This window comes from Mus caroli, unplaced genomic scaffold, assembly GCF_978045245.1.
Source record: "Mus caroli unplaced genomic scaffold, Mus_caroli_1 scaffold_7, whole genome shotgun sequence".
In the NCBI taxonomy this organism is placed as follows: domain Eukaryota; kingdom Metazoa; phylum Chordata; class Mammalia; order Rodentia; family Muridae; genus Mus; species Mus caroli.
Window position 1 is genome coordinate 33,028,039 of NW_028227262.1, and position 15,279 is coordinate 33,043,317.

At 44.8% G+C, this 15,279-nt stretch overlaps 1 protein-coding gene across 2 annotated transcripts in view; it reads left to right on the plus strand.

The window, feature by feature from the left end:
• The window catches only part of Raf1 (Raf-1 proto-oncogene, serine/threonine kinase), a 57,635-nt gene extending 42,877 nt beyond the window's left edge, over nt 1–14,758 (plus strand). For both annotated transcript variants that reach the window (XM_021165724.2, XM_021165725.3), the window contains exons 6-17: nt 627–725; nt 2,212–2,365; nt 6,483–6,510; nt 6,619–6,746; nt 7,051–7,168; nt 9,862–9,946; nt 10,350–10,526; nt 11,539–11,585; nt 13,018–13,136; nt 13,424–13,555; nt 13,649–13,783; nt 13,941–14,758. In XM_021165724.2, coding sequence (XP_021021383.1) covers nt 627–725; nt 2,212–2,365; nt 6,483–6,510; nt 6,619–6,746; nt 7,051–7,168; nt 9,862–9,946; nt 10,350–10,526; nt 11,539–11,585; nt 13,018–13,136; nt 13,424–13,555; nt 13,649–13,783; nt 13,941–14,084 — 1,366 coding nt within the window. In that variant the 3' untranslated portion in view covers nt 14,085–14,758. The remainder of the gene's footprint in view (nt 1–626; nt 726–2,211; nt 2,366–6,482; nt 6,511–6,618; nt 6,747–7,050; nt 7,169–9,861; nt 9,947–10,349; nt 10,527–11,538; nt 11,586–13,017; nt 13,137–13,423; nt 13,556–13,648; nt 13,784–13,940) is intronic.
• The last annotated feature ends 521 nt before the right edge of the window (nt 14,759–15,279 follow it).

Below are 15,279 nucleotides of genomic sequence, written 5' to 3' on the forward strand. Positions count from 1 at the left end.
TTTCAGAAGGGTTGGCTAGATAACGTAAGATTGCTCAGCAGTAGGACTTGGGGGACGAGTTAAAGTGCCTACTTAGTAGTAACCCCGCTTAGCTTCAGAGTTACTGTTGCTGCTGAATATGATGAATGTAATTGATTCTGTGTGTGTGAGTGTGTGTGTGTGTGTGAGTGTGTGAGAGAGTGTGTGTGTGTGTATGTGTGTGTGTGAGAGTGTGTGTGTGTGTGTGAGAGTGTGTGTGAGTGTGTGAGTGTGTGTGTGTGTGAGTGTGTGAGAGAGTGTGTGTGTGAGAGAGAGTGTGTGTGTGTGTGTGTGTGTGAGTGTGTATTCCAGAAAAGCTGTGGCTAGTATAGGTTATGAGATGTTGTACTGTCACTTAAGACGCATGTGGTGTAGCTGGACAGGACCACTTTTCTAGTGATGTATCTATCTCGGCAGGATGGGAATTCATCAGCGGGTTGCTGTTACTCGGTCTGTAATCCAGCCCTTTAGATTGATAGGTGACTAAAGCACGTGAGGAGAATGAGTCAAGGACAGTTGGGTTTTAGCTTTGGGTTTAGAGGCAAGGTGGGATGGTTTCTCTGTGAGAGGACTGAATCCATAAACTAGTCTTTCCATGTTTCATTTAGGCTGTTTCCAAATTCCACTGTTGGTGACAGTGGAGTCCCAGCACCACCTTCTTTCCCAATGCGCCGGATGCGAGAATCTGTTTCCCGGATGCCTGCTAGGTAATGTACTTTGAACTCTTTTAGGAAGTTACAGTGGGTTGGGTGGGTTGGCAGCCTGAATACAAAGAAGTCCCTCTTCATGTGCTGCTTTGTGGAACACCAAGTGGGATCTTTCTCTCTGTGGTCCCAGCCTACTTACATTCTGGAAAGTGATTTTTGCAGAATGCAGGCCTTTCTGTTACAATGCAAGTCTCAGTCTAACCTTACATTTATAAAAGCTTGAGGCTCTGCCTTCTTGCAGGTGTGGTGAGTTAGGTGTCTGTGGAAAGGCTCCCCGACGTGACTATAGCAACTAAAGAAAATCAGACCTTAACTTGTAAATGTTTATCCCAGCCTTAAAATCCAGGTAGTTGGCGATACATCTGCTATGCTCTGAGTTTGCTTTTAACTTGTCTCTGCTGTTTTCTGGTTTTAAAACTCGAGTTTACATCTTGGTCAGTGACACATAAGTATTTAGAACCCAAGTTAAAAATCTACATTTTTGTCCAAAATGTCTGATAGTTAATCAGCTTCCATTTAATGACCCCTATAGAATTAGTTAAAGGCAGCATTTTAGAACAAGGAATTTGTACTGATATCTGTGTTTATGCCTGACTTGAATAAACCCTTTTTGGTAATTTAAAAACCACATTTGAGCAAAAAACAACTTGCCTCGAGGATAAGAAACTAGACCCTGAGAACCTAAATGTAGAATTCCTAGTACAAGGTGGCATTTCAGTGAGGGAACAGCCAGGCCTGCTCAGGGTGGTGTGGGAATAGGCAGAATAGTAGCCCTTAGAAAAGCTGGTCTTTATCCCTTGAATGCATACGAGTGTGACCTGAACAAACCTTAAATTTCACCTACAGAACAAATATGCTCTCCGTTGGTTTTTTGAGTTGGGGTGGAATTTAGGGCCTCACCTAGGCTAGGCTGGTGACATGCCATGGAGTCATACCTTTAGTCTCAGGAGTTACTGGTTTCAGGATGTGGGGCTCAGACCCAGGAGCTTATCCAGGCTGAGTAAACCTCCTGTCGCTGAGCTGCAGCTGCCTCAGTCTATCCTTGTTAATGTGTGCCCCTAGGCTGAAACAGTCTCCTCATAGGTCAGTGTCCCAGAGGTTCTAACAGTAGAACACATACTTTGCTGTGTGCTGGCTACAGGGAAAGATTTTTAGTTTTTCTTCAAATTAAACTGGGCAGATTCCAGTTAGGTGGTACTTATAGCAAATACTGATCTGTTCTTAAAAATGTTGTAAAACTCTGAAGTAGTCTGGAAAGTGACTTATTACCGAGGAGAAATTGTGTAATGGACTCTCCTTTTCACAGGGATGACAAGCACAGAAGAGTTTTTAAATAGTGCATATTGAGAGAGTGAAATATTGTGTGTCAAGGGTTGGATGGGTCAGGTTTGCCCTTAGTGTCTTAATGAGCTAAGCAGTTGAAAAGACTTTGCCAATGTGGAGGCCTGAGTGCCAATCATGGGACTTTTTTCTCCTCCGTGCCCAGTTCCCAGCACAGATACTCCACACCCCACGCCTTCACTTTCAACACCTCCAGCCCTTCCTCAGAAGGTTCCCTGTCCCAGAGGCAGAGGTCAACGTCCACTCCCAATGTCCACATGGTCAGCACCACCCTGCATGTGGACAGCAGGATGATTGAGGTAATAGGGCCCCTGGGGGTGGTGATGAGCAGCCTAGTTAACATTGGGAAGCAGAGAATGTGGATTTCAAAGCTGCTCAGGAGTGTTGCAGTACTTTCTCAGGCTTTTGAACTTTCTTGGACTTTGAAATGTTCTTTTTAGCTCTCTTAATGTGTATAGACTGGCTTAATAACTAGGCCAGTGTGTCATTCCAGCAGGAAACAGAACTCCTCTCTAGCCACTGTGCTCTGTGTCCTAGCTTTGGATGTGATTTCTTTGGGCTGGTACAGATACTGCAGAGCAGTGAGGGGTGTAGTGTGAAGCCCTCAGATGCTCTGGAGACGTGTAAAGTAGGAGCTCTGGGATCTGCTGTGCATTGAGGCAAATGTGTCAGTGCCAGTCAGTGTTTGCAAACTGCCTGTCTTTTCTTGTATGTTCTGTTCCTTTGGTTTGCTTTCTAGCTCATCTTTAAAGTCAACTGAATACACTTCAAATGCTTCCTTTGTTCTTTATTCTTCTTTATTTTTCATTGCTTTGGACTAGAGTAACAGCCTGAGTGCTTCTCCCAGGGCGTGCTGCAGACGAGTTTGTCTGAGGGGGAGAGTAGGTATTTTCTTCATGCTTTTGCTTTCTCGGGTTTAATAGGAGAGACTATCAGATGGTAGACTATCGAGACAACTATACGTTCATTTATACTTCTAGCCACACTTGTTGCCATAATTTTTTTTCCTTTTCTAGAGTTGTGAGTTAAACAAACCCTCTGGGTTACCACTGATAGGTAAATTTCTCAAGGTAAATTCTTGAAGACAAGGGGATTGAAATAATTTTTAAAAACTCAGTTCTCTCAAAGAGTGGACTGATCTAGTAACACAGCATCTGTACTGAATTCAGATATTAGAGACCAAAACAGTTAATCCATCTAGTTAGTATGACTTAGAAAAGGTTATCAGGAAGTCTGGCATCCTAGCACACGACTGGAGTCCCAGCACGCTGGAGGCCGTATTCAAGATCAGCCTGGGATACATGGTGAGATCCTATGTCAAAATCAAATAAAAAAGACTCAAGAGACGTGGCCAAGTAACTGTGCTTTCTCCACACCAGGAACTGACCTTTGTAAAACCTTGTTCCTTGACACTTGTGATCTCAGATGCACTTTCTCTCTAGCAGTACATCACTTTTAACCGTGTAAGCTACGGGCTTATTAGTCCTAGTAATATAATCAAAGTAGCTATTTTCTTCCCATGTCCAACTTGTTCCTGTCTAAACTGTTCGTACATTCAAAGTGAACATCCTTCAGTTCTAACATGAGCAGCACAGCATTGATCCTGTTTGTGCCTCAAAAGACAATTTTGTTTGTGGGTCCCCCCCTCTTTTGGTGGTGGTATTGTGGTTTTTGAGACAGGGTCTCTCTATAGTTCTAACTGTCCTGGGACTCACTATGTAGACCAAGGTAGCCTCTTAACTCTCAGAGATCTGCCTGCCTCTGCCTCTCAAGTGCTAGGGTTAAAGGCATGTGCTTTTTTTCTTTGTCTTTAATAACACATGATTCACTCAGCATTTTACACCGTATGTTGTTGTTTGCCTTAACACCAGTCATGTTCTTCTAAACTAATACTTAAGAGTATTTAAATTTTTTTCCTGGGATAATGTGATCCAATTATAGTAATTACTACCAAATAAAATAATGGGCAGAGGAGGGAAAAAGTAGGAGACATTAAAAACTATCCTGCTGTACTGTGGACCAGAATTCTAATCAATGAAAATAATAGAAGAGATTGGGTGAGTGACCAGCATTTCTCCCACTTGGCTGCCTTGGTGTTCTACTTAAAACTATACAGGCACCAGTTTTCTACCTTTCCCACACAGACACACATCATCAGGCCTAGTTTGAGTTGTAGAGTGAAGATCTATATTTCATGTGTGTGCAGGCATGTGGAGACTAGAGATTGAGGTCACGTGTCTTCCTCGATTGCCCTTCCATCTGTGTTTTGAAATAGGGTCTCATTGAACCTGGAGCTTGCGGTTAGGCTAGGCTGGGTAGCCAGTGAGCCTCCAGGATCCTCCTGTCACCATCTATCCGGTATATGGATCATAGGCATGTGCCACCACAGGGGGATTAAACTCTGGGCTTCTTGCTAACATGGCAAGCCCTTCAGCAACCAAACCTTCTCCCTGGTCCTACGGACCTGGATTCTTAAGTATCTCTGTGGATGTTTTACAGATGGGCTTGGGACTCGGGCTTTACTCTATGCTGTTAAGACACTTGGACAGGGTGGCTGAAATTGTGTGTGTGTGTGTGTGTGTGTGTGTGTGAGAGAGAGAGAGAGAGAGAGAGAGAGAGACAGAGAGAGAGAGAGAGTGTGTGTGTGTGTGTGTGTGTGAGAGAGAGAGAGAGAGAGAGAGAGAGAGAGAGAGAGAGAGAGAGAGAGAGAGAGAGAGCGTGAAGGAGAGCGGGAGGGAGAGTGCAGAGCTTGGTTTGTGGTTCTTTTACTTTGGAAGCTAATCATGGTGGCACATATCTGTAATCATAGCACTAACAAGGCTGTGGCAGGAGAATGGCAAGTTCAAAGCCAGCCTGGGCTACACAGTGAGACCCTATATTTAAAAGAACAACCAGCCAGCCAACGAACCAAAATCATGTCTGGAATGATGGCCCAGCAGTTAAGAGCATTTTTTTGTAGAGGACCCTAGTTCGGGTCCCAGCATCTACATACAAGCTAACTACTGTTTATAAATAACTTCAGTTCTTGAGAATGTAGTATCCTCTTCTGGCCTCCAGGGTACTACACAAATGTGGTGCACACGCACATATATATACAGGCAAAACACCCTTACATATAAAATGAAAAATAAGCCTTAAAATATTGAGTGAGAACATCCTAGTAGTGGTGTTGTAGAGCAAATATCTTGTTTGCTGTGGTTATACAAAGAAAAGTAACAGATGACTTTCTAGAAAAACATTTTCTGAAGTTATGAGGGTCAAGTGGTTTTATATTATTGCCTATAAATTCCACCCTCAAGGAAGAATTTTAAAATGTAGAGTTTAGAACTGTCTCATGGAAGGGGAGAGCTGAGCAGTTAAGAGTGCTTGTTGCAGCCGGGCGTGGTGGCGCACGCCTTTAATCCCAGCACTCGGGAGGCAGAGGCAGGCGGATTTCTGAGTTCGAGGCCAGCCTGGTCTACAAAGTGAGTGCCAGGACAGCCAGGGCTACACAGAGAAACCCTGTCTCGAAAAACATAAAAAAAAAAAAAAAAAAAAAAAGAGTGCTTGTTGCTCTTGTAGGGCATGAGTTCAGGCCCACGTACCCATGTGGGAAGGCACACAACTGTCCGTAACTCCAGCTTCAGAGGTCTCACGGTGTCTTTTGACTTCTTTGGGCACCTACATTTTCCTGTGTCTGGTGCACCACACACAAATCAAAATGAAATCTTGAAAAAAATGTCCTGTTGAGGTAGGTCTCTGATTTGAATTATTCTTTGAAGCAGTGTCTAGAAGAGTTGGCTTGTCACAAAGGAGAATGTAGCCTGCTTGAGAACATCACTAAGGTTTACAGTAGTGTCTCAGTGCTAATGAAGCTGAGGCTGAGATCAATATGTGAGATCTCTACCACCTACTGTCCTATGAACCTGACTGAGTCTCCCCTTCTGTCTATTTGAATTTAAAAAATGTAAACACAGGATTCAGGCTCTGGGGTTCGTCGTCTTTCCATTTCCCTGTGACTTAGGCCTCAAGTAGTGCTTACTTGTGTCAAACCCAACTTTAGGTCTGTATTTGTCCTTATTCCTAGTGAAGTAAAAATGAGGCTGTCACTATCCAGTTAAGTCTCAGTAGAGCAGGATCCTGAGTCTTTGGAGGAGATCCCCATTGATAACTTTGCCAGCCTTTACTGAAGGCTTGTTTCTGTTGCTTTCTTTCTGAGAAATGTTGTGGTTTCCATGAAAAGTTACACTCACTTAATGTAATATTTAATAGAAATCAATTTTGGAAAAATTTGCTTTTGACATTAGGTAAACTAGGAATTTAGAGTAAGGAAGTATACTTTCTATTTTAGTGAGTTAACAATTGTTCCTACAACCTTTCCCTTGCAAGAGAAAGCCTTTTCTAGCTTGTCTGATCAACTTTTGTTCTTTGTTTCAGGATGCAATTCGAAGTCACAGTGAATCAGGTACTTTACCCCAGTCATTTAGTGATCAGTAATGGGCTTTTTTCTCTCTATGCTGTGATCTTCTGTTGGCTTATCTACGTGCGGATTCTGTTTGTCTTGTCTATTAAGCCTCACCTTCAGCCCTGTCCAGCAGCCCAAACAACCTGAGTCCAACAGGCTGGTCACAGCCCAAAACCCCTGTGCCAGCACAAAGAGAGCGGGCACCAGGATCTGGGACCCAGGAAAAAAACAAAATTGTGAGTATGACTAGTAATACTTCATTGAGTCACTCAGGGCTCAATAAAGATAAACTCTTGAAAATTAGATATTTGGGGGTGGGAATCTAGTAAAATATATTACAGGGAAATGAATGCCAGTGCTCCCTGGCACCTTCGTATCCTATACGTTGCCATTCGGCTACAGCTCAGTAAACTGGCACCTCAAAGACAGAAAGTGTAGCTGCAGTGACAGTGTCCATCTTTAAAGGAAGCAGGAACAGATGGGGTTAGGATGATCCTCTCTTTGATAGCATGGATTATGAATTATCTCCACTTGTTTCAGAGGCCTCGTGGGCAGAGAGATTCAAGTTATTACTGGGAAATAGAAGCCAGTGAGGTGATGCTGTCTACTCGGATCGGGTCAGGTTCCTTTGGCACTGTGTACAAGGGCAAGTGGCATGGTGAGTTTGGGGCCTGGTTCCAGCTTCAGGGCTCTGGTGGTTAGGTTCCAGCAGAGAGGGCTTCTTGGATTATGGTGGCCTTCTCGATGGGTTCTTGATACCTGGCAATCAAACCAATTTTGAAATTTCACAGCATTTTAACCTTACGTTATTTTAATTGGTATAGTAAAATCCTCGTGGTGCTTAGAAATCAGTAGACAAGTATTAGCCCTAGAGTGAAATATTAGTGGTGCTCATGGAACATGCTTCTTCATGAGCAGATGTCTGCTGCCTCGGGTGGAGTGTACTCTTGACACCAACAGCTGGAAGGGACCTTATAACAGGTACAAGGAGGAGCTGTCTCCTCCTGATCATCTTAGTGCAGGAAAACTGGACACTTCCTGACCAGTGTCTCTCTTTGGGCCCCAGATTTAATTGTAGCTATCTCTTCCTGTGCCATGGGAAATACTTGATCACTCAGAAGGAAGATTTGAGCTTAAACTCTGTAGCTGTAGCTTGAATAATTTGGCAACATACTTAACCATTTTTGGATGTTAGCAATAAAAGTAGGGGTTTCTTGTATGTGCTTATAAAGTTTCTTGATGTTGCACCCCCCCAGTTCAGACACGGTGCTGATAACCTTTATAGATAATGGGGCAGAGATGGAGAGAAGTTCTGAGCATAAAGTGTGCAGACATCCACATTCCTCTGGAAACAGCAGCGTCTACTTCTCTCAGTGCACATCGTTATATGGGTTTTGCTTTGCCTGAGTCGTTGTATGAACAGTTGATTTCTTAACGGCATAGATCAGAGAGTTGGTTAGTGACTTGTAGAGTGACTGAGAACTGTTAAGTAATGCCCTGCTGGCCTGTCTCTTGGTCTGCAGAGGAATGCTGTCACTGCAGCAGGCCCTGAACTAGGCAGAGCCTGTTCTTGAAGGGTTGCTTAGTATCACCTCCAGCCTCCCTCCTGCTCTCATAGTCTGCCTGTAAGTTTTGCCTTTGCAGGCACCTGGCCACCAACCATCTTCCTGGCCTCACCACTTAAGTTGACCTGACCCCCTCACCCATCTCTCACTCCACTCCAAGCCCTCCCAGTTTGCCAGCCACTGTAACTCCAAGCCTGCCCTCACCTGGGCTATTGCACCAAATTCGTCTCTAGCTCTTCTGTTCTGCAGGTGCTCAGTTACATGTCCCCACAAGGTTCCTTTTGTTTCTGATGCAGTCTAGAATATCCTTTCTAATATTCTTCCTAGTGCTTACAGTCCACTACCTCCATACACTCCTCACTTCTCAGTAGTCTTTGAGCCCAGCTACTATCTTGTCTCAGACTTCACAGCCATGCAGCAATCTTCCTTCCTTGGCCAGTGCTGCCCCTGGGGCACACATGGTTTCTGGTCACTGTGCTGGACTGGTGGCCTCAGCACTGCTTCTCCTTCACTCAGATGAGCTGCATTCTCTCCAGCAGCCTGTGCCTTCCTTCGGTGCTGGGACACATCAGCTGTCAGGTCAGGTGCAGATGATAAACTGGAGCTCACAGGGGTCAAGACAGGGACCTCATGGGAACCCTGTCTTTACCATTGGTCACAACTGACTCAGACTTTGATCGTTGGTGCCATGGGTAACTGACTGATTTTTTAGACAAGGTTTTGGTATGTAGCCTAGGCTGGCCTCTTGCCTCCGTTTCTAGCCAGCCTTATGAAAATTTAAAGTCTTAGCAGGGCAATGGTGGCATACTTGGGAGGCAGAGATGAGTTCTCTGTGAGTTCAAGGTCAGCCTGGTTTAGAGTTCTAGGACTACAGGGTGAAACATTGTCTCAACGCCCTTCTCTAACCTTGTCCCCAAACTGGGGTCTTTACAGGGTTCCAAGTTTATTACTGTTAATACTTCTATATAAAACATATTTGAATGAGACTTCTAACTATCTCTGAAAGCAAGCTGACTCCTGGGTGTTTTTGAAGATATAGAGAGGTCGCTTGGATTGCTGCCCCTACTGAAAGACAGGACTGTGGATCTACTTACCTCCCTGTTCTAGTTTGCCATTTAGAAAATAGGACCTCTATTTCTACTTCCTCTCTGCCGAGTAAGTTCAATAGTTGTGCATACATGCTGCAACGCAGCAAGGTTTCAGTATCCCTATTGCTCCTTTCAACTTGCAGAAGGGTCTGCTTCCTCATCAGTTTGTATTTGGTGGGCTACTCATGGCCTTGGCACTACTTTTATCCTCACAGGATAAGGCTGTAGAGCTAGCTCATATGACCTACCTTGATGCTCAATTGGATACGCGCTTGTTGAAGGCCTCCATGGGTATGAGTAGCATTGAAGCGTCTCACCCACTTGATGTATATTAGTTGGCATATTTGTTCTACCTGCATATATGTTCTTTGAAAAGTGACTCCCTATCTTCCTTAGAATTAGAGTTTTTTGAAAAGCTGGGAGGTGGCTTAGTTGGTAAAAAGAGCTTTCCATCCAAACATGAAGACCTGAGTTCAAGCCCCAGCAGTTACATAAACATTCAGCTGTGGTTGTACTGACTTGCATTCTCAGTACTGGGGAGGTAGAAAAGGGCTCACTGGTTGACCCTAGTCAGTGAGTCCTGGGTCCCAGTGAGAACCTGTCTCCAACAAAACAAAACAAGGTAAGATGCACATAGATCCTAAGGTATTTGAGAAACAAAGACTATATAACAAGTGTGACTACAAATTAATTTGCAGGAGATGTTGCAGTAAAGATCCTAAAGGTGGTTGACCCAACTCCAGAGCAACTCCAGGCCTTCAGGAACGAGGTGGCTGTTTTGCGGTGAGCCTAGTCCCTGGACAGCAGGGTTAGCTAGGGCCAGGCTGTGCAGGTCAGCACCTGCTGTGGGTTTTAAGGTACAGTCCTTCTCCAGTGTATATATGTGCTGGAAGCCAGAAGAGCCCTTTTCATGGACACACCCCTTCTCTGTACAGCTCTATGGGGTTTGGTTTGTGGTAGTGAGATTGTTTTTAACCTTTATTTCTTTTTATAGCTAATAGCATCTTTTATAGCTAATCTGCTTTGCTCTGGAGCTCAAACCCTCAGTGTAGTCACTGACTCACTCTTAGATTAGTAGGGATGAGTTGGACAGACTGTGCAAAGTGCATGCTCTGTAAGCAAGGCTAGCTAGCGTGGAGGTGGACAAAGGATGGTCTCACAGCTGTGCTCCTCCTCCTCCCCTTAGCAAAACACGGCATGTTAACATCCTGCTGTTCATGGGGTACATGACAAAGGACAACCTGGCGATTGTGACCCAGTGGTGTGAGGGCAGCAGTCTCTACAAACACCTGCATGTCCAGGAGACCAAATTCCAGATGTTCCAGCTAATTGACATTGCCCGACAGACAGCTCAGGGAATGGAGTAAGTAGACGGTTTGGTGAGTCCTTGTGGCTTGAACCCTTGGGCTGCTTTTGTGGGACTGGATTGAGTGGCTCTTGGGTGGGCTCTTTGACAGCAGATATTCATGGATGGGAAGTCCAGAGGTCCCATTTCTCACCAGCCTGACCACCCATTCAGCCATGGCCTACAGGAAAATACCTTTCTCAATTATAATTAAAAAAAAAAATTTTTTTAAATTATGTATATTTATGTGGATCTTTGTGTAGGTATGAATGCCAGTATTCAGGAGTTGGGTTCTCCTGGGGCTGGAATCAGTTGTAAGCCGCCTGACACCCAAACTGTCCCTTTTGATTATCCCTTTTCTTTCAAAGGTCACCTTTAGGGTCTCTGCTCCCTCCCATGGTGTGGAGTGACCATGTGACCACCAGGCAGTGCTCTTGAGCTTTGTTTCCCAAGTGCCCCATGGTGAGGGGGTAGCACTCCTTAGTGCTTACGGCCAGGTGACTGTAGTTGGTGTAAGTGCTATAAAATAAGTGCTTTGTTCTGTCGTAAAGTCATGCAGAAGCCGGATAGGTGGTGCACATCTTTAATCCCAGCACTCAAGAGGCAAGCTGCATCTCTGTGAGTTTAAGGACAGTGTAGTCTATAGAGCAAGTTCCAGGACAGGCAGGACTAAATAGAAACCTTGTCTCGGAAAACTAAAGAACAAAAAGATTCATACAGGAGTCTAAATCTTAAGCACAGGTACAATTCAAATGCCATACAAATTATTCTGGAAGTGTATGGCCTGGGGGCTTTTCTGTATCCTATTATTACATTCTGTGTTCTTACCACCCAGAAAAATACCCAGCTCACAGCCATCCCCAGCCTCTGACAATTTGCCTTCCCACTTCTGGGTTTGTCTTGGATAGGCAGAATGTGAGGTTAAACTTAGCATTCTACATGCCTGGCTTGGTTTGCAGAGCACAGTGCTACCCACCAGTTAGCTGAAGGGCAGTGAGGTGGTTAACTGACTGAGTTTTCTCCTTCACAGCTATTTGCATGCAAAGAACATCATCCACAGAGACATGAAATCCAACAGTATCCTTTGGTATTGAGTTCTCAGCTTAAGGACCCAAAAGGGCCTTTTTGCACACATGGTTCATGGTGCCAGAATGGGGAGAAGGGGACTTTTAAAGGAAAATAGAAATATAGTTGAGAAGCCAAGCATGGTGATCATGAGAGTTCCTTAAGGTTTTATTTTTTTAGCCAACAGTGATCTGGAAATAATTCCTTCTGAGGAAATACACGCTTGAAATCGACTTGAACTCAGCCTGGTTACATTATCCAAAATATAGCTTGAGAAGGTTATTCATATTGAGCCTCTGGAAGGTGTAAGCCTACATACAGATGGGAAAGTAATTGTAATCCTCTGATGCATGGTCTCTCACTTGGTCAGACCAGCATAATGTCAGCCATATAGTAGACCAATGTGATATTTTGTAGAAGAGACATGAACAAGATCCCTTCAAACTAAGTTATGACACAGGGCTGGAGAGTTAAAGGTTTACTTTCTAATCAAAAGCAATTGCTTCTGGTGGTCCTTATGGATAGGTACCAAAGAAAAAGGCATTTGCTAGGTCAGTAGCTACACGTCGTATATCAGGAAGTATGTTAATTGCTCAAGTAAGGACACCACATCTGGTATAGCCTGTCTTCTGTACTGGTCATGAATCACCACCCCTGCATCTTTCAAGTCTTTGATGGTAGCACTGATTGCTGCAATTCTGCTAGGGATGTGACACTTTTGGTTCCCATCCCTGGCAGAGACCCTGCTAAAGGCTTCCATTTAGCTTTTCCCAGGGGAAACAGTTTGAGAATTCTGCCTGGAGAAATATCCACAGGCTGAGTTTGGAGGCCCACTGTAACTATTGTGAGTCAGACTTCAACCAAAATTCCATTAATCACCTAACCTCCTATTTTAACTCAAAGGACACAATATTTCTTAAGGTCTCCTGGAATTAGCATCTTAGAACCAGTATCCCAGAATTCCAGAAATTTCAAAATGGCTACTTTCTGTTAAATGTACAGAAGTCAGCCTAGAGGCCACTGTTAGAAATAGCATCTCCTTACCAACTGCACCTCAGGGTGGTTAAGCTCAGCTGTTCTGCATGGCCAATGAGCTGTGCCTATTCAGTGGCCATGACCTCCTTTCCTGAGGTAATTCTTTTTCGGCAGCTAAGAACTGGGCCAAGATATTAGCATAGATTTAAGGCTTGAATTCCAATAAATCAGCAGGTCACAAATCAGACCAAAATTGCCTGTTACCTAGCAGTAAGCTGACAGAAGTCACAACATAGATCAGTTAGGCGGTAAACCTCTGAGTACCAAGTGTAAGCAGTGTGGGGCCCTGTAATTGAGTGTATGTATGCCACGGTTCCCTGTCTCCCGGAAGATTTAGTAGTGAAGTGAAGGAGGCCAGAAGCACTGTTATGAACAGTATAAACTGTCAGTCTCCTTAACAAGCATCGAGATATATTTCTCCATGAAGGCCTCACGGTGAAAATTGGAGATTTTGGTTTGGCAACAGTGAAGTCACGCTGGAGTGGTTCTCAGCAGGTTGAACAGCCCACTGGCTCTGTGCTGTGGATGGTGAGGAAGCTGGCCCCACACAACATGATGGAATTACTGGGCCAGAGTAGGGTGCAAAATTTGACAGCATTTCTGCACAGCCATGGGAGTCTGATTGATCTGTAGTGTCAGTTAGCTTAAGGCAAAACCGCATATCCTGGCAAAGCAACAGAGGCCAGAGCTTGTGGGGTTTTGTGGGAGGAGCTACCCTGGGCTAAGGACTTGACTTCCTGACTAGTTAAAATAGCCTGGTTCCTCAATGTCTCTGGAGGTCATTACCCAGGGACTAACACACTTCATCCTTATAGGCCCCAGAAGTAATCCGGATGCAGGATAACAACCCGTTCAGCTTCCAATCCGACGTCTACTCCTATGGCATCGTGCTGTACGAGCTGATGACTGGGGAGCTTCCCTACGCCCACATCAACAACCGAGACCAGGTGATCTGCATGGGCCCAGGCAAAACAGTGAGGGGCTAGTTAGTCCTGGAACTCTTGTTCACAAACTCCTTTGTTCAACTGTTTCTTCTTTAGATCATCTTCATGGTAGGCCGTGGGTATGCATCCCCAGATCTCAGCAGGCTCTACAAGAACTGCCCCAAGGCAATGAAGAGGTTGGTGGCTGACTGTGTGAAGAAAGTCAAAGAAGAGAGACCTTTGTTTCCCCAGGTTAGACAGAGCTCCGTTGAAATATGATTATAACATTCTAAGGATGTAAATGTGGGCCAGGATTGGGTTGATGGAGAGGGGACCTCCACAAGCTTTTGGTATGGCTGGGGAGATACCAAGTTTCCAACTAATGAGACCACATGGGGCCTTGTTTCAGATCCTGTCTTCCATAGAGCTGCTTCAGCACTCTCTGCCGAAAATCAACAGGAGCGCCTCTGAGCCTTCCCTGCATCGGGCAGCTCACACTGAGGACATCAATGCTTGCACGCTGACTACATCCCCAAGGCTACCAGTCTTCTAGCTGATGATGTAGCTGTTCTTAGGCCACCAGGGGACGAAGAAGAGTCAGCAGGCACCACTTTCTGTTTCCTTGGGGGCAGAATGCATGTTTTTGGAAAAGCTGCTGCTGCTAAGGACCTAGACTACTCACAGGGCCTTAACTTCATATTGCCTTCTTTTCTACCCCTCCTGCCCTGGAAACGGAAGCTGTCCACCAAGAAAGCCTGCTCTGCTCCAGAGGTATACAAGTCAGCTGAGTATTTGTAGGGCAAATGGCCTTGGAAGGTAGGGCACTCCGGCTGCTGCAGGGACTTGCAATTGGGAACTTGGCTCCTTGAGCCTATATGGACAGTGGTGCAGTGCCAGTTTTGCACATGGAGTCCTGGCCACCTGGGGGAGCCTGCTTTGGTACTACAGAACTTTGTGGACAAACTGTGTCTAAGGTGTCCTGTGTGGATGGCTTTCCAAGCGCGGTGCTCCACCTTTGGCAGCCTCCCACATGCTGAATCTGTCTTCCAGGAGCTGCCCCTATGGGGTGGGCCGCGGCCCAACCCTATCTGTAGTCACATCCTTGTCTGTAAGAAAGCCAGGAATACAGGTTTTCTTAATGATTTTGGGTTTTAATTTTGTTTTTATTGAGCCAATACAGTTGGTTCCTTATGTTATTTTAATAAAATAAATTAAATTTAGGTTTAATGGCTACTGACTCCTTCAAAACTTGCAGTGCAGTTTCTTGTGCAGACAGAACTCCTCTGTAGTTACATGAACAACCAAGCAAAAAAGCACACAGGTAATAACAGGTTTTTTACAAAAATAAATTCAGGTTTAGGACAAATTTGCTCTTTCTTGGCCCCAGTTCTTAGAGGAGTGACTGCTCCTGTTTACCACAAAAACAAGTGTGGAGCCTACTACTTTATAGGGGAGAACAAGTAATCTGTGTGTGAGTCCTGTGTCTTGTGCTCTTAGTACAAGGGGAGGGTAAGATGGAGTCTCCCTGGAGATCTTCACAACTGCACACACTGTTGACTTGAGACACTGGAAGGAACTCAATAGCCACCCTCAAGTCTACACTATGGTACAGCACCAATATGGCCAGATGTGTTCTCACTACACACAGCTGCATCAATTCCAAGGCTCAACAACTCTATTAGAGATGGTCACTGCAGAGGAGCCTTCTACAGGGCTGGCGATGTCTTGGCAAGGAAAAAAAAAAAAAC